This window comes from Lynx rufus, unplaced genomic scaffold, assembly GCF_022079265.1.
Source record: "Lynx rufus isolate CCGP_SWC_20201006 ecotype Redwood Valley unplaced genomic scaffold, mLynRuf1.p SCAF_12, whole genome shotgun sequence".
In the NCBI taxonomy this organism is placed as follows: Eukaryota; Metazoa; Chordata; class Mammalia; order Carnivora; family Felidae; genus Lynx; species Lynx rufus.
The window spans coordinates 53,332,495-53,358,765 of NW_025814826.1; the positions used below are offsets into that span (position 1 = coordinate 53,332,495).

General features: G+C 45.5%; 1 protein-coding gene across 2 annotated transcripts in view; it reads right to left on the minus strand.

Moving 5' to 3' along the window:
* Window positions 1-1,693: 1,693 nt before the first annotated feature.
* WASHC5 (WASH complex subunit 5) overlaps window positions 1,694-26,271 on the minus strand; it is a 66,047-nt gene continuing 41,469 nt past the window's right edge. For both annotated transcript variants that reach the window (XM_047074178.1, XM_047074177.1), the window contains 11 exons: window positions 25,403-25,582; window positions 23,782-23,906; window positions 21,279-21,441; window positions 20,776-20,878; window positions 20,610-20,689; window positions 16,854-16,957; window positions 15,467-15,596; window positions 13,721-13,817; window positions 9,030-9,183; window positions 6,196-6,283; window positions 1,694-2,092 (listed from right to left, as the gene is read on the minus strand). In XM_047074178.1, the coding sequence (XP_046930134.1) occupies window positions 2,036-2,092; window positions 6,196-6,283; window positions 9,030-9,183; window positions 13,721-13,817; window positions 15,467-15,596; window positions 16,854-16,957; window positions 20,610-20,689; window positions 20,776-20,878; window positions 21,279-21,441; window positions 23,782-23,906; window positions 25,403-25,582 (1,281 nt within the window). In that variant the 3' untranslated portion in view covers window positions 1,694-2,035. The remainder of the gene's footprint in view (window positions 2,093-6,195; window positions 6,284-9,029; window positions 9,184-13,720; window positions 13,818-15,466; window positions 15,597-16,853; window positions 16,958-20,609; window positions 20,690-20,775; window positions 20,879-21,278; window positions 21,442-23,781; window positions 23,907-25,402; window positions 25,583-26,271) is intronic.

Genomic DNA, 26,271 nt, shown 5'->3' on the forward strand with positions numbered 1-26,271 from the left:
TGAAAATGCAGAGGGAAGCCTGATCTGCCTGTTCTGTTAAATAACCGATGCTGGGGAAGTGGCCTCAATCCCTCTGTACTCTACTTTCCTCACGTCCCCAGCCAGTCAGATAAGGTTCTCTTCTGGGCTCTGTGAAAACACGTTCACACAGAACAATCAAGGGCTTTAGACGTTCCATTGTATAACACGAATTAGCCAGGCTGGGATTATGTGAAGAAACGGGGAGTGAAGAAACAAGCACTTGTGATGTCTGGCAGAATGCTGAAAAATCCGAATTTACTGAGGTTTAGTATATTTGGGGAGATCATGGTCATCAGAAAGGTGTCATGGAATTTCAGTAAACCCCCAGATATCACTAAAGTAAACTGCTCCTCAAAGAGCAGTAAAACATGACTTGGAATAGTAAGTAACTACTTCAGATTATGATGATAAGGGCTAAAAGGACTTAAAAAAGCTTTTATTAAATTTTTTTTAATGTTTAGAGAGAGGATGAGCAGGGGAGGGGCACAGAGGATCCCAAGCAGGCTCTGCACTGCCAGCACAGAGCCCGATGCGGGGCTCGAACCCACGAACCGTGAGATCGTGACCTGAGCCAAAGCCAGACGCTTAACTGACTGAACCACCCCAGGTGCCCCTAAAAAAGGCTTTTATAACAAAAATTTCTCTTTCTCACTTTTTCTCTCCATCGAGGACATTTGCCACATCACAGGTGGTGTTGCTTGCATACCTCATTTGCCTCATTTTAGCACGTGTGGTGGACTCATTCACTTGGTTTTGTCAAAGTCCCTCTAGGGTATTCCACACTTCCATTTTCTGGTTTAAATCTCACTTTCTTAGTCTGGCCTTTTTAGCAGCTGGCTTTCTTTGGGGGCCATTTTCACAGAGAACTAAAGATCTCACTTCGTGCAGTTAATGTTACCTGATTACAGATGGAAAACCGCAAGGTATTTTTGAGATGCTGCTGGATGGCCACGGACTGAGCTCTCATGTGCCATGCCAGCCTCCCACGGGGGGGCGCTTCCACACTCCTTATGTATTGGGCAACAATTTGCTGGAAAAACAATTTTTTTTAACGTTTATTTTGTTTGAGAGAGAGAGACTGTGAGCGGGGATGGGGCGGAGACAGAGGGAGACAGAATCTGAAGCAGGCTCCAGGCTCCGAGCTGTCAGCACAGAGCCTGACACGGGGCTCGAACTCACGAACGGCAAGATCATGACCTGAGCCAAAGTCGGACGCTCAACCGACTGAGCCACCCAGGCACGCTGGGTGACCGTTCACTTTTAAAATTCTGTGCTGGGCCTTGACTAGGCCGGGCTGCTGGGGTGGGGCTCAGGTGGCCGGGGAAGAGGAGGGGGAAGGACGGAAGGAGCAGCTGAAGTTGGAGAGACACCCAGAAGGCATGCTGGGAACTGCCCCCTCCCCACCCCCCCACCCCCCGCCGGGGTTCTATGGCTGGAAGAGAACAGTGAACCTCAGACACCAAGAAACTTCCACAGTACATAGTCCGTGGAGCGTGTGCTCTCTGTTTGGTCCCGGTCTGGCCATCACCTGTGCCTGCCAGCCTGTTGTGGGGGTATCCATGGGACCTACCGGATTCCTCGCTTACCTTCCAGAGGTTTTTTTGTTTGTCTGTTGTTTTTTTAAACGATGAATACACAGTTTCGGAATCATAGGCAGAAGGACCCCTTCAGGTACTGGCAATTACTATTTTACTGAAAATCCCGAATTGCACAAATAGTTCTTTAGAACATAAAACTAAATGGATTTATATGTAACAATTACATTTGGCATTTATAAGAGGCAGTACAAAAATGTATTCTGCTCCTACATGATACAAATTGCATATAATACCATGATTTAAACAATATTAATTATATGAACGAGTGCCGTGAGATACATCTTAATACCTGACGTTTCCCACAGTTAAGGGGAGCGATGCAGTTCTACGAGCAGCTGAGTTTCTTCATTTCTAAATTCATTTTAGTCATGGGAAGATTGAAGGACAAGCCTTTGAAGACGCAGATGTCAAAAAAGTTACAGGACTGTCCTGAATTCATCAAAGATGAAATTAGGCACGTGTGCTTCAGCAACCTAAAAAGAGTAAACAGAGGAGTTACTTTTTTCCTAGTGTTCTGATTCAGAACAAGGTCAGAACTTTCCACGTGCAAGGAAAACAAAAACACCCTTGGCAGCAAGGTGGGTCTCAGGCAAGTGGACTCACAGGGGAGGAGCACTCCCTGAAATTGCTGCCTCGCGTTGCTGTCCTTCCTCACGCTGGTGCCTAGCTCTCGGCCCTGCTGGCATCTGAGGGAACGTCCTACGGTGCTCCCGCCACCAAACGCGCCAGGTGTGAGCTCCTCGGCTCGGCTCAGCTCTCAGGCTCCCCAGCTCCCCGAGGCACTTGAGGTGCTAGGAATGCGCACGCCTCTGGGAAGTGCTGACAGGTGATCTCAGGTCACCTCACAACTGATCTATGACCCACCTGGGAAGAACAGCATGTCCCAAGGGACAGGTCGGGGGCGGGGTGGGGGGGGTGGGAAGGGCCTCAGCACGCAGTCCTGGACTGTTCTTGGGGGAAGCCCGAGGAGGGGTGGGTAGGGTGAATGGGTGGGATGTAGGGCTAGGTGATCTCCAACTGCTAGAAATTGGAATTTTTTTTATTTTTATAGACGGCAAGAGCATGAGCAGGGGAGAGGGGCACAGGGAGAGAGAAAGAATTTTTTTTTGTAAGTTTATTTTGAGAGAGCATGAGGTGGAGAGGGGCAGAGAGTGAGACAGGAAGAGAATCCCAAGCAGGGTCTGCACTGTCAGCGCAAAGCCCAACGTGGGTCTTAAACTCCCAGACCAGGACATCATGATCTGAACCAAAATCGAGACGCAGGTGCTCAACTGGCTGGGCCACCCACCCATGTGCTCCAAAATTGGTTATTTTTTAAAAGCAGCGTTTAATTTTTTTCCTGATTATAAAGGGATCATCTGCTACTCGGAGGAAAGTTAGCAAATGCAGAGAAGCGTAAAATGGAAATAAATAATCTTTAATCTTAAACCCTTAAAGAGAAAACTCAAACTGGTAATTATTTTGTACGAATCCCTCCAATTTACACATAACACATACTCAAAATTAGGATCACATAACCTTGTGTCCTTTGCCTCTGCTAAACCTTTTGTTGTTGTTGTTTATTCATTTATTTTGTGGGAGAGAGAATCCCTAAGCAGGCTCTGCGCTGATGTAGGGCTCGATCCCACGAACTGTGAGATCACGAACCTGAGCTGAAATCAAGAGTCAGGACGCTCAACTAACTGAGCCACCCAGGTGCCCCTGCCTCTGCTAAATCTTCTGTAATGAACATCCCTGCACACGCATCTTGGTGAACTTTTGCACATATACCCAGCAGATACATTCCAAGCAGTTGAACTGCATGGACCACGTGAGAATATTACGAGTTATTTTTGAATTAAGCCAAATGGCCCTCCCATAGAATAAATAATTTACATTGCCATCAACAGTACTGAGAAGTTCAGAAGTCCTATTTCTCTAAAGATTTCCACGCAGCGGGGGCCCAACATTTTACTTTTTATCAATATGATGGGTGGAAATTAAGTTTTACTGTTATTTTGATGTGTGACACCTGAATTAAGGTTGAACATTTTTACAAATGTTTATTGGCCATCTGTATTTCTTTTCCTGAAAACTGCCTATTAATATCCTTTGTCTTTTTTTCCCCCTCCTATTGGATTGGTTATCTTTTTCTTACTGATGTAAAAGAACATGCCACGCATCAAGAAAACTGATCCTCTGTTGATATTTTCCCCATTTTTTTTTTTTTAAATTAAGAGACACTTGACAGAATTGTTTCATTACATTCAGCATTCATGAGATCAAATCTCTAAATCTTTTCCTTTATGGTTTCTTCCTTTGGTGTTTATATAGAAAGTTCTGAGAGCTCATTCATAGTTGTATAAAATTTTTGTGTTTACTGGTTCTATTTTCCATACTAGCTGTATGGATATAAGAAAGATGTGAAGACACTAAGTGGCTATTTTTTGACTATCACATAATGAACTAACGGTGCTAGCACTATTGACTAAAATATTTCCTTACTCCCCTAATTTATGATGCTACTTTCCCTTACATGCAACTGTATGTAAGGAGGCTACATATTCTTTTTTTGTTTAAAAATTTTTTTAAATGTATGTTTATTTTTGAGAGAGAGAGAGAAAGAGACAGACTGTGAGTGGGGGAGGGGCAGAGAGAGAAGGAGACACAAAATCCCAAGCAGGTTCCAGGCCCTGGGCTGTCAGCACAGAGCCCAACACGGGGCTTGAACTCACAAACCATGAGGTCATGACCTGAGCCAAAGTCAGGCGCTTAACTGACTGAGCCGCCCAGGTGCCCCAAGGAAGCTACATATTCTGATCTATTGATTCATCTACTGAGTTTCATACCACTGCCACACTATTATGATCTTTGTAGTTTTACAATAGTTTTAAGTATTTGGTATGTTTTAAATGTCTTCTTTAAAAACAATCTACTTTTGGTCTGAGTTCTATAAAATTTTTAAAAATCCCCCTCCCCAACGTTACAAAAATTATCTGGGATTTTGATCATAGCTGCAATAAACCTATAAACGAATAAAAACTACTATTTGAGTTTCCTTATTCAGAATGATGGACTCTGAATTTTTATACTTTGTTCTAAACTGTTATTAAAATATCAAAAATAACATTTTTTCTAAACCGTGTTTCTTGCGGCGTTTTAGCTTTTTTTTTTAAAGTTTGCGAGACAGTGAGCTCGTGAGTGGGAGAGGGGCAGAGAGATGGAGAGAGAATCCCAAGCAGGCTCCGCGCTGTCAGCAGGGAGCCCAATGTGGGGCTTGATCCTATGAACCACGAGATCATGACCTGAGCTGAACTGAAGAGGTTGATGCTTAACCGACTGAGCCCCCCAGGCGCCCCTCCTGTAGAGGTTACTACTCCTGCCTACGCTATTTCCTTAATTCTAAGAATGGGATCTTTATCACACCATGTGTTTGCATTAGTTATTCATGCATTTACCCTGTACATTCTCTAATCAGCTTTTCTGTAGTCTTAAATTCGAACAGTTTTCCACATGATTCCAGTGGGTATTCAAGGAAGACAATTACATCCTCTGTGAACAATACAAATTTGTCTTCCTTTGTGCATTTTTTAATTGTCATTTGGTTTACTGCCTTGAACCTGTACGGCCAAAGCCGCGGTGAGAGTCGGTACTGCTAGATCACTGTTACGGCGCCGACTTTAGGGGGGATGCCGCTAGCGTATCACTATAGCGTAAGATGTCGCCAGTTAATTTTTAAAACATCGTCTTTGGCTGTTGTTATGAAAAAGTAACCTGCTAATTAAAAAAAATCAGAATGGCTTTTCGGAATCTATCAAAAGTCTTTTATATTTTAGTACGAAGCTCTGCACTTTGAGCTGAAACTTACCAAAGTGGAATTATTAGTGAGAAAGAAACAGGAAAGACTATCTTGGGGAGTAAAAAATGAAGCCATTTTTGGAAACCCTGGGTAAATATGATGTTAGTTGTGGTGTGAACCGAACTGAACTTGCTGTGGGAAGCGGGGGAAAAACCACCCACACAATTACTGCCTCCAGGATTCCCTCCTGGACTGCCTATCTATTCCTCTGGAACCAGAAGCAGGGCTGGGTGAGCTGCTTGGGAGCGGGGCGTGGTAGGGAGGGAGGAGGGGGGTAGGTGCGGTGAGAGTCGGGCTTGTGAAGCACCAAACGCAGTGAAAGGAGGAGCGCTCACAGCTGCGGGCAGAAGGGGGCCTGGGGGGCTCAGAGCATCCACTGGGATGAGCTCCTGGATTGTACCCCTGGTGAGTCCAGGGCCGCTCTTTTTTTTAATTAAAAAAATTTTTTTTAATGTTTATTTTATTTTTGAGAGAGAGAGAGAGAGAGAGAGAGAGAGACAGAGCATGAGCAGGGGAGGGGCAGGGAGAGAGGGAGACACAGAATCCGAAGCAGGCTCCAGGCTCCGAGCTGTCAGCACAGAGCCCGACACGGGGCACCAACCCATGAACTGTGAGATCATGACCTGGGCCGAAGTTGGACGCCTAACCGACTGAGCCACCGGGCGCCCCTCCAGGGCCACTCTTAATGGCACCTTTTTACAAAAAGGGCTTTAATATCGTCCTTTGTCTACTGCTTACCCTCCTCGGTAGCTTTGTGTACCGAACATAATCCTCCAGAAACAGGAGGGCACCCACAACGTCCGCAGGCATTTCAGGTATCTTCTGGCTGCAACAGAGAACAGTCTGGATCAACGCACCGCTCTGCACGTGGTGGACCCTCAGTCAAAATACTGAGACTAGAGAAACGACAGACCACTAAAGTCAAAGGAGAAAATCTCTAGACCATCCTCTCGATTCATATCATTATCCTGTGGCTGTATTCTCAGAACATAACCCAGAGGATGCAGTCTGCGCTGAATGGCTTACGTGGGCCTCCACCCCACGGCCCCCGCTGTCCGTCTAGACTCACTGCTCACCACCCTGCACTTCGTGATTCAAGAACTGGCAGGTCCCTGAACAGGCCGCGCTTCCCCAGCCCCCCGTCTCTGCGGCTCCATTTGCTCTGCACGCCTACTTTACAAGTAAATTTCTAGGCATCTTGCCAGTTCCAGCTTAGGTTCTTCCTCCTTCGAAAGGCCTCCCTCACTCCTCTGGGCAGATGGCCTTTTCGTACGCTTTGAGCATCCTGAGTATTCTCCCCCAAGTCTCGGAGGTTTTCAGTTGTTTGTATGTTGGTTTCCTCGAGGGCCTGGGTCCTGTCTTTAGCCTTCTCTCCTCAGCATCTGGGACGGCACCTGCCCCCTACTGTACATTCGAAGGGGTCCAGTACAGCGTCCAGTAACTTCCCATACGGATCCTACTCGTTCACTCACACAACCGCCACGCTGCCCAAACCCTTCCAGAGCTGCGGATGCAGCAGAGGACGTGACAGGCTTCTCACGGAGCCTACACCCTTTCTTTACAGCGGAAGGAATCTTCAGCTCTTAAAATGATTTCTAATTTACGTACAGAACGGCATTTTCTGATTAATGAAGGATTTCATGGAACTGGATTACTGATTAGTTTCCCTGATGATGTTTTGCTTTGGAAAAGCAGGTTGAAGAGTGGTTACACCTGGAAAAAAGCTGCCGCTGCTCTCGATCTTTCAGTGCAGGACCAGGGCGGCGAGGGAAAGGGAGAGCCTCCGTGCATCCCACGCTCCTGACGTCACTGCACTTGAACAAACCAGAAACCGAGCCGCGGCCTGATGCCCGTCTCCTGGTGACCTCTGTCAGGGTCACCGGTAACAGGCTGTGCTACAGCCACGCTTTGTAGTCACTGGTGAGGAAGAATCAGGAAGGATTTGCCAGCTCCTGACAGATGGGGGACTGGGGTTGGGGTGGCCCGTGTGGAGGTCACTTCCCAATCGCCTTGGACCAAGCTGACTGCAGCCCTGGCTTCCTCTTCACGGCCCGGAGCCAGATGCACTAGGTTTTTTGGGTGCTCACTGCTGCCCTTTGCAACCGACCTCGTTTTGCAATTGCTGCAATTCCATTTCCGAGACTTCCCCATCCTTCTGAGCTACCTTCTGTTTTTTAATTGTTAAAAAGTCGGCTGTTGGAAGCAAGTCTCAGCATACGTCCTAGAAAGACACCCAGCGTCCGTCTGTTGTTGGGTCTGCTAACCAAGATGGGGCAGAATTAGCCTGACTGATGCTCTCGGGGAAAAGAGGTCAGGGGTTGAGAAGGTTGCAAGAGGTCAAGAACCCGGTCCTGCAATTCTAGCCGCACTGCAGTCCACACGGGACCCGGAATGAAGGAGCTTATGACCCCTCCGCTTTAAGGGGTCAGCTATTTTTGGAATCCTGGTGTGGGGTTGGGAAACCACATATTAAGTGGTGGGATTACCAACTGGAACCCCCAGAAGAGGTCACGGATGCGGTGAGTGGCCACGGCGTGGCGCACAGGAACAGGTGGAAGTCAGCTTATCTAAAGGAAAAGACCTAAGGCAACCGCTGACATTCACAAAGGAAGGAGACTGCATTTCTTCTAATTTCAGAGCGTGGAGGGAGGCCCAGAGAGCGAAATCTCAGAGAGACAGGATGGAATTTTCCATTCATCACAGTCAGCCACTTTCCAGTGACCAGGGCTGTGTGGCCTTGGGAGGTGATGAGTACCTCACCCAGGGGGGGTGTCCGAGCAGATCTGCCAGGGGCATCTGAGCGCTGATTCACATCCTGGCTGAGGTAAACTAAACGGCCTCTGAAATCATGTCCAGTCAGGGGTGCACTGTGAGGACCTGTAAGGTCATTCCCATTAGTCTTTAAGTTACACTGACCCAAGTGACCAGGCGGTACTCTTCCAGACGTTGGATGTGCAACATGCCAGAGAAATTTAGTCAGCTGGCCTGACCCTTCAGGGTAACAGAGGAGGCTCAGGACCCAGCATCTCCCGCAAATAACTGTTTTTTTCTATCCCAGAGAAGCCACATTTTCGGGGGGCGGGAAGAAGAAAGGGTTTACGAGCCTTGTATCCCATAGGAGCTTTGATGTGACTTCTGTTTCCTCATACACCAGGAACCCAGGCCGTGCCCAGGCTGACACGGACGTGCTCCCTGACTCCTGCTGAAGGCTGTGGGGCCATCCTATGCCAGGGGCCTGGCCAGAGGGCCGGGTTCCCTGAGCTCTGAGCACAGCACCCAGGACAGCAGAGGAACAGGCCTGCACTCTCTTCCCCGCGGGGGTCGCGAATCCTGGTCATGACTCGTCCTTGTAAAATCATTGTGGAGTGCACCGAGGGGGCTCCCCCAGCAGGGTGACTACGGATGGGTTGTGTTTAGTTGCTACGAACAAGGTGGGCCCTGACTTGCTTTACACAGCAGGATGACAGCAAGTCCCATCTCTACGAGGGAGACAACAGGAGGAACTTCGCACGCAAGGTTTATAGCCCATTCTGTAACATTGATTCTGTTCTTTCCAGACCGGCTTTCGGTACCTTGTGCACTGCTCCACTGTGGAGCGGATAAACTGGCCGATCAGCGCCAGGAACTGCTCGGTGTACCGGGAATGAAACTGCTTCAGCAGGGTGAGCAATCCCAGGACGAGCGGCGGCCAGTCCACGGGGTCCGCAGGTTTCCGGCAGACCATTCCTGCAAAAGGAGCGACAAATCACAAATTATGCCGCCAAAGCCAAGGGCTTGCCTTTGGCGATGTTCATTCAGCATGAATGCTTGTGAATGTCAACATGTTTGGGGGCCGCGCCTGCACTGGCAGATGAGTATCTGGGGAACAACAACTCTGGACTACTGTTTGGATTCGGCCCGGGATTGCTGGGGGCTTCCGGTGGTCTGATCCAACAGAGTTAAATGGTTACTGATTTTTATAACCATCGTCACTGTCTCTTTTGGATAACACAATTAACACACGCCGTTGCAGACAAGTTTAAAGATCTGTACCTTTAAAGGGAAACGAGAAAGTAAAAATTAGCTATAAGCAACTTCTGTTCATGGCAGCATGGCACGTTATCCACGCTGAGCCAGTCTCTTAAATGAAAACAGTCTGAATCCCAGATAACATTTCTAAGACGTATCTTTAAACACAACGTGGAACGTTATGTGATTAAAGAATCTGCAGAAGCCTGGACGGTGGAAGACGGAAATTCGTGGAATGGGTGAGTGCCAAAACTGGCTATTTCACTAAGGACTTCTGCCCAAATCTGGAGGCCTTGGCCTTCTGCCCGGATGGCTGCTTGGGGAACAGGAGCTAGAGCTTAGGGTCTTTGAGGGGAAAGAAACACAATGTTGAAAAAGAACAAAGTTGGAAGACTGACATGGCCTGATTTCAAGACTTCTTATAAAGTTATAGTAATCAAGGCAGTACGGGCATGAGGATAAATAGATCAATGGAACGGAATAGAAAATCCAGAAACAGGGGCGCCTGGGTGGCGCAGTCGGTTAAGCGTCCGACTTCAGCCAGGTCACGATCTCGCGGTCCGGGAGTTCGAGCCCCGCGTCAGGCTCTGGGCTGATGGCTCAGAGCCTGGAGCCTGTTTCCGATTCTGTGTCTCCCTCTCTCTCTGCCCCTCCCCCGTTCATGCTCTGTCTCTCTCTGTCCCAAAAATAAATAAAAAAACATTGAAAAAAAAAAACTTTAAAAAAAAAAAAAAAAAAAAAAAAGAAAATCCAGAAACAGTCCCGCCCTTATATGAACAATTGGATTTCCACACATATCCAAACAATTCAGTGGAGAACAAGAAATCTTTTCAATAAATGGTGCTGACACTGGATATCCTCACACTGTACATAGAAAGTAATTTTAAATGGACCACAAACCTCAATGTAAGGGCTAAAACCACAAAGCTTCTAGAAAAAAACCATAGGAGAATATCTTCGTAACCTTAGGGTTAGTCAAAGATTTCTTAGACCGGACACAGAAAAGGACAATTATAAAGGACAAATGGATAAACTGGACATTATTAGTATTAAAAATTTCTGCTCATTAAAGTCACCAGTAAGAAAATAAATAGGTGGGGTTCGCCAGGGGGGTTCAGTCACTTAAGCATCTGACTTTGGCTCAGGTCATGATCTCACGGTTCATGGGATGGAGCCCTGCATGCAGAGCCTGCTTTGGATTCTCTCTCTCTCGCTCTCTCTCTCTCTCAAAAATAAACATTAAAAAAGAAAAAGAAAAAGAAATGGAGCCATGTGAGTAGTGTGTACCATTTAGATTAAAAAAAAAAAGAGTATCCATAAATATAAATAACTCCTACAACCTAGTGATAAAAAAGCAATCAACCTAATTTAAAAACAGGCAAAAGACGTTAACGCTTAACAAAGAAAGATATAAAGAATGGCCAAAAAGCACGCAGCATCGTTAGTCATTAGGGGAAGGCAAATTAAAAACCACAAGATACCATACACACCCAACAGATCAGTTAAAAGTAAGACGACTTACGTTGCCAAACGCTGGTGGGATGTAAAATGGTCCAGCGCTTTGGAGAAAGGCGTTAAACTGGCCAGACCTTCAGATCCCATCTCTGGGCTCTTGTGAAGACCGGAAACTCTCTTACTTAACCCAGAGATGCCAAAACAAGTTATCCTGACTTCCCTAACGTGGGCCTTGGCAACTCTGAATTTGCTCAAGGACCTACCATACAAGACAATAACGGCAGTCAGAACATGGAGAATTAACCCTTTCCAGGCACACAGCGACCACGATGCTTCACAAAAGGAACTTCCGCTCTGAATGCGGCACCGTGGAGATGCTTCCTTAAAGGACAGACCAAGGTAGGCAGGGGTTTCTTAGATCAGTCTCGAGAGCAACACTCGCAAGGTGAAATAAATGTTTTCTTGCGGCCCAAACACCTGGATGTTCCTCCCTAGTCCTCTTTTTCATTATTTTGGTCCCCAGATAAACACATCAGTTTAATTCAGGAAAATAACTGCAGTCAGATAGAGATACATCTCCAGGACACTAAAGGTTTCATTTGTTTTGTTTTGTTGAGAGATCTGGGAATTCAAGGGAATACTTTCTATAAGCAGCTGTACAATGGAAGAAATACCACCTAAGAATGAGACCAGTGAACAAACACTCTTTAATAAAAACAAGATTATCTTTATGCACTGACAATCCATCACTATAAAGGATCATATATTCTTTTTTTTTTTAAGTTTTTATTTATTTTGAGAGAGAGAATGAGCAGGGGAGGGGCAGAGAGAGAGAGGCAGCGGCGGGGGGGGGGGGTGGCGGAGGGGGGATGCAGGGCTCAAACTCACAAACCATAAGATGGTGACCTGAGCCAAAGTCAGATGCTCAACCGACTGAGTCACCCAGGTGCCCCAGAAGTATCATATATCCTTGTTTAGTTGTAACAGGGACCACAGAAGGAGAACATGGCTCGGAGTCTTGAGATGAACTCTTAAATCCACCTTGGGGTGGTTCTTTACCCTGATTTTGACCGATATACAGAAAAGGGGTTAGCATCAGTGGAGCACTTGCTCCGGGCCAGGTACTGTTTCTGGTTGGCCCTGAGAGGTTAAGTAACTTGGCCAAAGTCACAAGGTGAGCCCTGGGAAGTGAGCAGTGGGAGAGCCAGAAACCGGACACATGTCTGTTCCTCATTCTTGCAGCAGTATTTATGGGGCCACCGTGCTCTGCAAGTCTGTGCCAGGGACAGGTACTGTTACGGGAGCTGTGCCTGGGATCAAGGAGTATTTTTGAATCAGAGAGTAAAAATCCTAAAGAGACTCCACATCTTCCTAAAAGAGCTTATTAATTAGGAAGAGAAATACTTCAAGCAAGAAATTCATTTCAGAACTTCTGGTTAAAAAATAATAGAGTTACATTTATAGAAAAGCTCTTAAAATACTTCTAAAGTAAATTGAACTCTATAGCAGACTTTACAAAGCTCCACTTTGATACAAAGTCTGGAGGCAGAGGAAGTACCTGGGAATCTATTAGAAAAGTAAGAGATGATAAAAAATACCCAAGGTAAAGTACCCAACGGCAAAAAAATTCGGGCTATGTTGCTGGACAGGACACACACACTGGAAGGTCCTGGTAGCTGTTGCTCGTACCGAGTATTTTCACATGGCATCATATACACGTCTTAAAGTTTCGATATTCTGGTGTCGCTCTTCTCTCCTTCACCGTATCGTTACTTTTCATACCGCAGCTCCCGATACACACGGGAGGCTCAGGACACTTGTTGTGAGAAGGAAACATTAACCAAGTTTCTCTCACACCATGATCAGCTGCCTCAACATTAAGGAAAGGAGAGAAGCAAAGATCCCACACGTTTTACAGGTTGGATAATGTTTGGAAATTAAAGGTAGACCGAACTAAGTTCGTGGCAAATCCACTGTAGGGGGACCCGGGTGGATCAGTCAATTAAGTGTCTGACTCTTGATTTCGGCTCAGGTCATGATCTCACGGTTTGTGAGTTCGAACCCCACATCTGGCTCTGCACTGACAGTGCGGAGCCTGCTTGGGATTCTCTCTGTCCCTTCCTCACTCTCTCTGAAATAAATGAATAAACTTAGGGGCGCCTGGGTGGCTCCGTCCATTAAGTATCCGACTCTTGCTTTCAGCTCAGGTCACGATCTCATAGCTTTGTGGGCTGGACGCCCGTGTCGGGCCCATGCTGACAGTGGAGCCTGCTTGGGATTCTCTGTCTCCCTCTCTCTCTGCCCCTCCCCAACTCATGCTCTGTCTCTGTCTCTCCCAAAATAAATAAACTTTAAAATAAACTTAAAAAAAAAAAAAGGCAAATCCACTGTCCACATCACGAAGGAGCATCATATTTCACAGGCCCAAAGACACGCACTTTATAAACACACAATGAAGGGGCGCCTGGGTGGCTCAGTCGGTTAAGTGTCCGACTGATCAGGTCACGATCTCACAGCTTGTGGGTTCGAGCCCCGCATCGGGCTCTGTGCTGACAGCTCGGAGCCTGGAGCCTGCTTCGGATTCTGTGTCTCCCTCTCTCTCTGCCCCTCCCCTGCTCACACTCTTGTCTCTCTCTCCCTCAAAACTAAACATTGAAAAAAAATTGAAAAATAAAAACAAACACGCATCGAACTAAGGAAAGGGCTCGTAGGTGACGCAGCATTCTCTGTACGAAGAGCTGTTTGGCTAGGTATGAATCCACTGTTACTGTTACTTATGGCAAAAAATGTCATACGGTACCTAGGTTCTTGTTGTACTGAAGTTTTGGCAACTGCGCAATCAAAAATAGGAAGTTGACAACTGGAAAATAGGGTAGGCGCTTGGTTGTTATGTATATCTGGAAAGAGAAAGGGAAGCAAAATTGATGGTCTCTTCACCGTGCGCGATACCGCAGAGCACATTTTCAAACGGGAAGCTTCCACGTTATTTCATTTTGCTCTGCAGACTACCTAAAACTAGGAGGGTTCCGTTAATTTGCCGCCTTCAGAGTTTCATTTAACGCCACTGACCCCTGCAAACATAAATCCCTATATAAAAATCAGTCCTTCTGGGAAGGGAACAGTTTTGCCTAGAGAATAGCAGTTACTTTCCCCGAGAATCCTCTTAATGTCGTGAACCACGGGAGAGGGGGGATGGGCTAAATGGGTGAGGGGAGCTAAGGAATCTACTCCTGAAATCATTGTTGCACTAGATGCTAACTAATTTGGATGTAAATTTTAAAAAAATAAAAAATAAAACAAGTTAAAATAAAAAAAAATAAAATGAAAATAAAGAAGAAGAAGAAAAAAAAGAAACAACCGGAGAGGGGAAAGTGTGATGAAAGCAAAATACACAAACTCAACCGAGAACTGTAGGGAAGGGCAGAGGGAGGGAGGGGGGAGGGAGGGAAAGGGTTGGGCAGAAGGAAAGAAGGAAAGAAGGAAAGAAGATCCACCCAGCCAGCGAGTGGTATTAAGTAGAAAGCAAGCAAATGTCTCCTGTGTCATTCGCTTTCCCTTGTGCAATGTCACAGAGCAGTCTCCGCCCCCCCGCCCCCCACCAGGTCTTGTGCAGCCGGTACAGTCAGGGCAGATCCCGCTGTCTCCCTGCTTCCCTCACCGCCCTGGGAGGTGGCGTGGCACTCTGGCCAGCAGCCCCAGCTCTGCTCCAACTGGCTGGCTCTGCTACAGTGGAGCCCCGGTGAGGTCATCAGCCTCTAGGCCTCAAGTTCCTCACCCAACCACGGCATGTTTCGTGGAGCTGCTGAGATGGAGTGACATCACCCACGGTCGGGGTGTGCAGTGCTTGGCACGTGGTGAGCACTCAAAAAAAAAATGTCAGCTGCTATTCAGGCTCATGATCTTTCATCCAAGGCCAGGGGGATCATATAGATTTTACAGATTTTAGAGAAGTAATAAGGGGTGTAAGTAACACCTTACCACCGAAGTCATCAGTATTTCTGCATCAAAACATGAATATTCACAGAAGCATAAACAGCCTCATGTTAGTTTAGGACAAGTTTTGCCACCAAATGAGATCTGGCACCAACTTGTGAAAAGACTTTCAGCTCTCAGAGGTTTCTGGAAACTAGAAGTACAAAAGAGCGTCCGTGGCTCCCAGATGATGGCTGTGATTACTATCAGCCACGGAGGGAAGCGTGTTTGGGCATCAAGGATCAATGCCATCATTTAGCAGCAATTCAAATCCCCAACCCCGGACAAACCTAAAACTGATCTCCCACAGACAGAGTACTTCTCACTTTTTAAGGAACTGCGGCAAACACCGTGTCTCTCGATTCCTATGGCCCCTATCAGGCAGGGAAGGTGTGATTCTCCTGTTACTCGTGGGAGACTGAAACTCAGGGAGAGTGAGGGCTTAAGAGAAGGGAGGTTCCGGGATTGGAACCCAGGTTCTCCCAATATTTTAGCAAGTGACCTGCTATCCGGGCCGAGTCCCCCTCAGTACCATGCGCCTCCCACCACTCTGTTCCTTATTTTCATCGTTGACCTTATTCAGTGGGTTGTGGATGCCGGCTGCCTCCAGGTAGGCTGTGATCTCATACAAGAGTGTGTTGTCTTCTTTGGGGTAAGGAAGTGAAGGGTCTTGATAGTGGGCTTCGATGTCTGCTAGGAGAGCCCTAGAGGAGAGACACAAAACAACACGAAGCAGGGATAAATGTCAGCGATGAACGCAATTCACGTAGCAGTCAGTACGGGCTATGATGTCATCTTTCGGGGCCTCAGTTTTCTGATCTGTAAAACGAAGGCTTGATCCTTCTAGTTCTCAATTTCTGTACCTGTGACTGGTTATAAGTGGAAAATTTGACCTAGTATTGTTTTATCTTTTGGAGTTAACCCAAATCAAATGCTTTTACTGTTCCAACTTTTTTGATTAGAAAGAATTTTGTTTCTTATTATTTAATGTTTGACAGAGCGTGAGCAGGGGAGGGGCAGAGAGAGGAGGGCAGAAGATCTGAAGCAGGCTCCGTGCTGACAGGCTGATGGCGGCAAGCACGATGTGGGGCTCGAACCCACAAACTGTGAGATCACGACCTAAGACGAAGTTGGCCCACTCAACTGACTGAGCCTCCCAGGTGACCCTCACTGTTCCAATTTTTCTGAACTGACTGAACTGTTTTCAATACCTGCTTTGTCAAAAGCACTGAGTTATTTATTTATTATTAAAAAAAAGTTTGTTTTAATTTTATGGAGAGCACACACGCATGAGTGGGGGAGAGGGGCAGAGGGAGCCCAAGATAGAATCCCAAGAAGGCTCCACGCTTAGTGCAGAGACTGACATAGGGCTCTATCCCACGACTCTGGGATCATGACCTGAGCCGAAATCAAGTCAGATGCTCAACCGACTCAACTGAGCCATCCAGGTTCCCCCAGATGTTTATTTTTAAGTAGAGGCTGGAAATGAGAGCAGGTTGCTGGTGAGGTGGAGGATGTGACTGCACTCCGGGATGTGTGCCCACGGCCACTGCTGGTAACTAACACACTTCTAATTGCCCTCCGGATGATCAGTGACCTAGTCCTGTGGAGATCCAGCTGTGCATTTGGTAATAACTGCTTTCTCAAACTGTGCAAGTATTTAGCACAAGGTCTGATGTGTACTAAGTGATCAGTAAACGTTGGCTGAATAAATGAAATCCATCAATAGCGAGCAAGAGAGAGAGAGAGAGAGAAAGAGACTGAGACCAAGAGACAAGACTGAGGGAGGAGGCTTACAAAGACGGGTTCGGTTCTGTCTTCCCTGGGAAGGAAGGCCATAGGGGCAGACAGCCTCCTTACCCCAAAAGAACGTAAAAGAGTACGTACTGAAGAAACTGGGGCGCTAACCGATAACGAACAATCCGGACCCACGGATGGCTGTTTCCAACGCTGGCACTTACTTATTGAGATTCTCCAGAGCAGCTGCCAGATGTTTGGAGTCAAACCGACAAGAATAATTTAACTCGTTGGCAATCTGCTGTCTCAGAATCTGCATCTGCCCCACCTGTGAACGAGGAAGAGGAAGAACAGGTGGAACACGCCACGCTGCAAAGGGACGGCAAGGAGGCAACACAAAGACGACAAGTTTTGACTGGAAGGATGACAACATTCCACAGGACTGGACTGGCTCCCCGGTGAAGACCAGCGTCATCCTTGACGGAGCATAAGGAACCCTGCAAGGGATGTGTGGACAGACGCCTATATGCCAACCTCAAATATCCCCAAAGTCCGATATTTTACAAAGTGACCCATTAACGTTCCGTTGTTCATGTATCAAAAAAGTGTCTGTATTGAAGCTCTATTTACGACCTTTTGCAATAAGTTCTCCAAGCTTAGTAATTGCGAATGAGAAGCCCTCCTTCCTTTATTTGTCCTAAACTGAACTTTCTGGAGTCCTAAGGATGCCATTGTACTCCGTTATCCTAAAATTTGGTGAATATAAACCTATCTGCGTCACCTAGGATTACAGTTCACATAATCTTCTGGGTTATAAAATAACTTACATAAATTTTCCAAAAATGCCCTTCTAACAATGATAAGCCCTCATCCATGGGTTCCTAACCATTTTTTTTTTTTTTTGGTATCCTGGACCTCTCTGGGAATCTGGGGAAGCCTACTGACACAGTCCAAGAATAATTCTTTTTTTTTTTTTTTAATGTTTATTATTTATTTTTTAAGAGACAGAGACAGAGCATGAGCAGGGGATGGCAGAGAGAGGGAGACAGAGAGAGCATGAGCAGGGGATGGCAGAGAGAGGGGAGGCAGAGAGAGGCAGGCTCCAGGCTCCAAGCTGTCAGCACAGAGCCCAACGTGGGGCTCAAACCCACAAACCTTTAAGATCATGACCTGAACCGAAGTCAGACGCTGAGGTGACTGAGCCACCCAGGCGCCCCAGAATAATTCCTTTAAATGTGCAAAATAAAACATGAAGGATAACAATGGCAGCCAGTTGTAACCAAGTGTAATTCTCAAACTATTCAAAGAAGAGATCTGTGATACAGAATTATGTTAGCGTGGTGAATCAAGCATGTAATTTCCGAGTAGTGATGAGCATAAGCGATACGCGGAGACGTCTAGGACCCCTGCCAGGTGACGGGAAAGTACCTCTGGTCAGGTCTGGGGCGGAGTTCACATCATTCCAAAGTCCCAGTTGTTGGCATCAGGAAGTCAAAAGTAGACTGTAACTTTCTGTGCCAGTGAATTCCTTCTTGTCTGTTGTCGGGAAGCTATCCCCAAAAGATTAGCAAGAGAGAGAGAGAGAGGAGGAGGAATAGGGGGAAGGTGTTTTATAATGTTAGCAACGGTGAGGGAGGAATAGACACATTTCCTCTGAGTGGTTGGCAGCAGAGAAACGTTAAGAGAAAAAGAGGGGCCTTCCCGAAGAGCAAAGAAAAGATATTTAGATAAATGGAGCTCGTAACAGTTAAAAGCATTAAATGGCCTCAGATGTATTACTTTTGGCCACTATTCTTACTAGATTATTATTCTACTTACATGAAAAAAATAAAATCCAAAAAATGTTTTTATAAGAAACCTTTAGAAATAGAAAAATACTATTATTTAAAAATTAGAATAGGGCAAGGCCAAGAAGACAGTGGGTTCCCATCAGGCCACTCAAAAATGTCCTTTCAACTTTGATCTGCCCCATGTAATTCCTTCTTTTTAATGTTTATTGTTGACAGAGAGAACGAGAGAGTGTGAGCAGGGGAGGTGCACAGAGAGATGGGAACACAGAATCTAAAGCAGGCTCCAGGCTCTGAGCTGTCAGTACAAAGTCTGAAATGAGGCTCAAACTCACGAACCATGAAATCATGACCTGAGCCGAAGTCGGATGTTTAACCGACTGAGCCACCCAGGTGCCCCCCCACCTCTGCTCTGCCACGTAATTCCCTCTTAATTCTACTCTATGTCCAGGATTCCCTTGAAAATACCAATCTAGAAATGGAAACAGAAGTAAAGGCAGTTTAACCTAACTTGCCCTTATTTAAATATTGAATCTCAGTGACCAACATTTTCTCTTCGGTGCTCACCTACTACAAGCCTTTAAGAAGATTCTGGAGAGACTAAGGAGCCTGGGAGGTGATGCTATCTACCTATCTAGAGAGATCTTTGGGTTGTCATCTTTCTCCGTTTCTCTAGAGTTGCACGGATAGGGCAGCCACAACCGCATACGGCTATTTAAATTTAAACGGATTTAAATGAATAAAATTTAAAATTCAGTTCCTCACTCCCACAAGCCATGTCTTAAGCGCTCAGTACCTACATGGGGCCAATGGCTACCAGCAAACAGTGCAGAATATCTCCATCACTGTTCCAGATCAGCAAAAGACAAAAGGACAAATTGGTCCTTTGAGGGCTTTATGTAAACAGCACTGACTTGCCGAAATACTTGGGTGATTACTGAAGGACCAGCAATTACGACTCACAGAGGTCTGTAAGAGCCACTAGGGAACCTCTCTGACGCCTCCCTGCAACCTCCCTCCGCCTCCCACAGAGGTGAGACTCAGGCCTGTCCGACCTCAGGTAATTCTCCATTCCTCCTGAAAGCTTTCCAGCAATTAGAAACTTAGCCTGAGAAGCTCTCAATACCTGGACATCACGTGGCTAAGGGACGTCCAGACATGGAGCAAGAGGACATCCAGCAGAGCCAGAGGCTCTGTGTGTTACTTAATCTAAGTTTCCAAATCAAAACACATTTTTTTTCACTGCAATTATGGGAAATACATTGTGAATTTGGCTGAGGCGCCACGAGTACTGTCTCAACGAACAACTAACGGAATTGGGAACAAGAGAATGGAACTTCCGCAAATTCCCACAGCAGCCTACACTTTTCCTGTGGTAGGTGATGTCTGTAACCACGGATTAGTTTTCCACCAGGAAGCCTCCTCTTTCCTACGAGACAGTACGTAGGCTTTCTGAGGGGGGCAGCTAGTGTTTCCTTCAACTCTGTCTCGTAGCACGTGACAATGATTTGCACACAAGTGTTCGACAAAGCGTTGCTGAAGGTCTCGGATCATCATGTGATGAGAGAAAGACACGCGGAACACGCAAAGCCAATGCCACAGCGTGAAGGCAGGAGCACAGATGAGCGACTCCTAAAGTGACTTGGATTTCCATCCGCCATGTTAATCTCTTCACCTCACTTTCTTACTCGTTTCCAAAGACCCGGTGTTCTCTGCAGGGTGTAAGGATAACCTGTGTCCCAGAGAACTTGGCTTTGTAACATCTGTGCGGACACAAGAGGGGAGAGAGGCAAATGTCCTGTTCTAGCACCTACTTGGAGAGGACCAGGGCTGGACACTGACAGAGCCGCTCAGTAAATAAACCTGTCACACCTCAGGACGGAGCACCCCTGAGGGAGGAAGGTTTCCATCTCCTAGTGTGAAAGCACTTCTTGCTCCAGGTCGTTCCAGAAAGAAACTGCTTTCTTCAGGTTAAGCAAAACGATGGGCCACATAAATGAAAACATACTCGAGAACAGCCCAGAAAGGAAGATAAAGGACAAATGAACTTAGAAATAGTGATAAACTGAAGTGTTGTATTTTTGCTTTGATGACGCAAGAAAGAAGAGTAGCTTTCTTTGGGTGACAAAGTTACAAGAAGATAATAGTTGAAAAAATACAGTACTGATGATCACCCTCTCTCCCATAACATACCTTCATTATAGCCTCGAGATAAGCTGTCCAAATCTTCTGTGTTTTGGCAATGGCGGAAAGATAAATTTTATTCGAATTTGCTGAAAGGTGAAAATAAAATTTTCTATTTAGTAAATCTGGAAAAGCTAGTGTTACCTCCATCTCAGACTGGTTTCAGAACACTTACCCACTATGCTTTTTAGGGGGCTGACAGCATTCATAAGTGTTTTCAAGGTATCCTGCACAGTTCTGTCTCTCAGGATAATTTTCTGAAACATACTGAGGAAATTCTAAAACACGAAGACACAACAGAAGAACCAAACATAATGAACAAAATGAACAACACTCCAATGAACTCAAATGTATATGGAACACAGCCTGGGCTAAGTCATAAAATGTTATAAAGGATGACAGGGAAACGGCAACTTCTAGGTCCTGTTAGAAATACCCCTTGCTCGGAGGAGTTGTTGGTTTCAAAGAGAGTCTCAACTTCCTCACATGAAACTCCCAAAACCGGTCCACCCAAAAAACTACTGGGTTGGCCAAGGAAATTCTAGTTTATTCTCAATTCTTATCTACCTGACAAGAAGCATGTATGTGTGTGCCTCGTGTCAGGATAGGAAAGCATGAAAGAAAAGTTAAATCTCTCCCAGGGTAGCAGGAACCATGCATGAAGGCCGAAAGGCTCACCTGTAGCTCTTTGACAATCATAAAGCACAGAAGCCTGTCTAACCCGTTCAGACCGAAAGTCCCCAAGGTGGTCTGGATTTCTGAGAAGAGCCGGCTGCTGGTCACTTCTTGGTGAGTCTTCATATCATACCAAGTGTTCAGCTGGTCAATGTGACATGTCATTCTAAAGGAAAGACAAAAAACTCAAAACCCAAAAGCAGCTCAGAGTTCATCCTGAGGAGATGGGGGACGTAACAGGATTTGGGCACCAGAGATAAGGGATGACATGACGTGATTCGTTTAATAACGTCTGCGTCCAGGCACCCAGTGTATCTCACGGTGAATGCCCAATGGGCAAAATTCAGTGAAATCACCTTTTCCTGCCCTATGCCAGGTCACCGCTTGGACTAATTCATTTCCACTGAATTGGACTGTTGTTTGGAGCTGAGCGGAGAGGCCAAGGTCGGATTTGGCTGTCAGGCTGGAAGGCATTAGCGCCCAGTTTTCGCTCCACGGCGTCTTTCCTTAAATTCCCAAAGATCGGGATGTAAGAGGCTCGTGTCATTTCCACTTTGATAAGAAAAGAACTTTGAATCCTGCTGCCCTATCAAACATCTGTGACTATGGCAACAAAGACCTTTCGTCTCTCCTCCCAGTTCTGGTCACCAACCAATGATTCCTTTTAGACTCAGGAGTGTGCGGACGGCAATGCTAACAACCAATGGTATTTACTGAGCACTTCTTCGGTGTCAGGTTCTGTGCTCTTCGGGGTCATTGTCGTCATGGCTCTGCAATACATGAGCTGTGTGACCCTTGTTTTACAGATGACACAACAGAGCGAGGCCTGATTCCAACACCATATCCTTAACCACCATCTTCCTGTTCTCACGTGCTGGCACGGGGACCTTCGATCACTTAAAAATATGTGCCCAGATCCCATTCCTGGGGTTTGACTCAGCAGGTCTGGGGTGGAAGCCCAGCCTCTGAAATTCCAGTAAACTCCACAGACGACACGCCCCCAGTTCTAAGACACACCTTTAAGGACATATCTTTAAGAAATGAGGCACGGGAGCGAAGGAAGCTTACATTTGGAAGTAAATGGGAAGAACAAGATTTCCAGAACTGCATCCTACTTTAAGGCTTCGAAGAGTCCTGATTCGATCACCCAGGGCTGGCACTCTGAATGTGTCACTTGAGAGGCTCCCCATGTCGATGAGTAAGCCAATAACATGACATGGAAATCCCAAGCATGCTTAATCCTTCCTACAAGTCTTAACATGGCATTAGGTGGATAGTCTTCTAGAAGGGCTTCGGTGACCCACCCATGGGTACCCAGAAAGCAGGTGTTACAAAATGTTTTGGATCATTTACTCCTTTTGGCCCATGAGTCACAGACAAAGTTCATTTATGCTGTAACTTTTGGAAGAAGTTTACATACAGTGTGCCAAGTTGCATAACTTTTGAAGAGATAAAATAAGCCAGAATTTGAAGGCTGTACAAAGGAGACATGTCATAAGGCCATTTAGCTTACACAAATTCAACTATGCATGCGCAGCTGGACAGAGAAAGAAGAGAAGTCCTCTTTTCCTGGGTAATCCCACCAACCATTCTACTCAGTGAGCATGTGCACAGGGGTAGACAGGACACAGAAAACGCGAGCCGGCCCTTCCTTCAGCTGGGCTTCGTACCGACTACCTCATCAGAAGCTCAACTGAGAAGGAGAAGGAAAATGAGACGTAATGAGGGAAGGAGTGTGCAAGGGTCTCCCATGGTGCCCACCTAAAATATTCTTAAGGGTGATTTTGACCACAGGAGATGTTCACTCATGTGACTGTGTACATAAACTGTGATCCACTGTATGCAAAGCTATGCAGCCTGCCCTTAACAGCACGGCACTTAAGAGCTGGGCCCTGGAGTCAGAGGGCTGGTGTGTATTCTGGATCTACCATTTAGACCCAGATCTTGGGCAAGTGACTTAGCTTTACTAAGCCTCAGTTACTTCCCTTTAACATGGGAAGAATAACAATGCCTATGTCAGAGATGGCTGTAATGAGTATCAGGGATGCGTACAATGTGCTGAAAAGTGTGTACAGGGTAAATGTTTCACAAGTGCGTGGGTGTGGGGGTAATCTCCAAAGGTCAGGGTCTGATAAATGTAAGACCTGGTGGCTGGAATGGAGGAGTGTGCCACAGTTACAGGTACAGATGAGCAAATCCGTAATAAAAGAAGTTTTAACATACTAGGGAGTCTGCAGGCCCAAGTGAGTAGAATGTTAGTTGGAAAGTGAGAAGAACATAAAACTAAAAGGCGGCTGAACAGACCTGAAAGTTATTTTGATCTCCATTTCCTTGGACTGGGCTCTCCTTAGTCCCACTGCAGAAAATACCCAGTCTCAAAAAAAGTGACTCTAATAAACCCACTAGATCCAAGTGTAGTAGGAACAAGGGTGTGATTTGAGGAAGATGTTCAGAGACTTCTATTGTCCACAGTGTTCAAGGCCCAGTGGAATTTAGATACACCTACTTTGGGTCTGTGATCCTCAAGATTTCTCTGCAGAGTCGACCAATAAATGTTACAGACTCGTCCACAGGGGTAAACTTTGGTATTGGGATATGAGTAGACTGGTACATACTCTGCCAGTCCTGAATCTAGAAACAAAACAAAACAAAACAAAACAAAACAAAACCATGAACATTTAGTACAGTGGGCCCTTGAACAGCACAGGGGCTAGGGCGCTGACCCACACAAGGTTGAAAATCCACATACAACTTTTGAGTCACCTAACACTTAACTACTAACAGCCTATAGTTGACCAGAAAAGCCTTATCAATAACATAGTCCATTACCATATATTTTGTATGTTAAATGGATTATACATTGTATTTGTACAGCATAAGCTAGAGAAAAATGTTAAGAAAATCATAAGGAAGAGAAAATACATTTTACAGTACTGTACTGTATCTGTTGGGAAAAACCAGTGTATAAATGGACCCCTGCAGCTCAAAATGAACCCATGCAGCTTAAATCTGTGCTACTCCAGGGTCAACCGTACATCTTTGATAAGATAACCAGTTATTCTTTTTTCTACCTAGTTTTACAAATATGATGTTGCATAAACAGTGACAATAAATGCTCCTTGGTTTGGAAGAAAAAAACTTAAAACTGGGGTAATAGCCCCCGAGAAATGCTACATGTAACGTTTATAAAAGAAGAAATATTTGTGAAAAGTGAAGTGACTGAGGAGAAGTTAGAAGAGAGATGGGAATTTCTGGCTTTTTGTCTTCTAGGTTAACATGCATCGACATGATAATAAGATTCCAAAATATCACAAGGCTGGAAGATGCTTAATCCTTCAATAACATCACCTGAATCACGTCAGTTCCCTAATCAAAAACTTACTCCTTGTCAACTACTGACTAAAAATCAAACTTCTCAGCCATGACACTTAAGAATCTGGTGTTCAAATGACCCAATTAAAAAATAGGCAAAGGACTTAAATAGACATTTCCCCAAAGAAGACATCCAAATGGTGAATGAGCACACGAAAAGATGCCCAACATCATTAGCCACCAGGGAAATGCAAATCAAAACCACAATGAGATACCCTTTCACCCCTACGGGGACGTCTAGAATTTTTTTAAAAGAGCAAAACAAGAAGCGTTGGCAAGGATATGGAGAAATGAGAACCCTCAGATGCTGCTGGAAAGAATGAAAAATGCTGCAGGTGCTGTGGAAAGTGGTCTGGTGGTTTATCCGTAAGTTAAACATAAAATACCACATGACCCAGCAATTCTGCTGTTATGTGCATACTCCGATCAGGCCAACTGAACTCCTTGATCAAGCCTTCTGAACTCTTGATCACGGGAGTTATGACATTTACAACAGCTTCATTCTGTGGCCATTTAATTACATCTCCCTCCTCCTTAGGACGGTAAACTCTTGGAGGTCAGGTGTCCTATAAACTTTTCTGGAACCCTCACGGTTCCTGAATGTACTCTGAAGGGATCTGTGAGTATCTAATGCTAACCGATTTTTAATAACTATTTAAATAAATTTTCTTATTGCTATTTCTGAGGTTCAGGGCATGTATTTTAAATGTCTGAATAACAAATACGGTCCAGAATTTTAAAATTTAATTAGATACCTTTGTTCTTAAGAAGTTATTACACTCTTGTTCCACATTATAATTTATAATACGAGAAACTTCTTCCTGCCAAATCTTCAGACCATAAATGTTGACATAGTCCTGTATGTACTCAAAAGAGCGATGGAATCCATCCATGGTAGCCCCCAACTCTTTCAGCTTGGGCATCAACTCACTTGGCTGTGCAAAAGAGGAAACACAAATCTATTACACTGGGGTAGACTGTCAACCACTAATATCTACATTAGACTTTAAATAAGACCCCTCTCTAAAACACAGTGAGAGTTTAAGAGAGCTTTGGGGAAATACCCATTTCCTACCTCATCCAGCATGAGTGGCAACTTATGTCAGACATTCAGCAAAGAAGAGGTTTCATTCATTTGGGAGGGGAGTCTCACACAAAAGAATATGGAAAATGAACGTTGATGATTTCTCTCATGGTCATTTGATGAATACATCCAACCTTCAAATACTTAAAATATTTTAAATTGAATTTACTGGAGTGAAGAGAACCCTAGATACAAATTCTAGGCCCATTTTTGTTTTCTTCCTGAGAAAAATGATCTGTTAGGTCAAGGCAAATAAAAAATTACAGGCCAGGGGCACCTCAGTGGCTCAGTCGGTTGGGTGCTGACTTCAGCTCAGGTCATGATCTCCTGTTCTGTGGGTTCGAGCCCCGCATCAGGCTCTGTGCTGACAGCTCAGGGCCTGGAGCCTGCTTCAGATTCTGTGTCTCCCTCTCTCTCTGCCCCTCCCCTGCTTGCTCTCTGTCTCTGTCTCTCTCTCAAATAATAAACATTCAAAAAATTAAAAAAAAAAAATTACAGGCTTTATAGTCCCGATCTGCTTTAGGGTTAAGAAATTCTTTT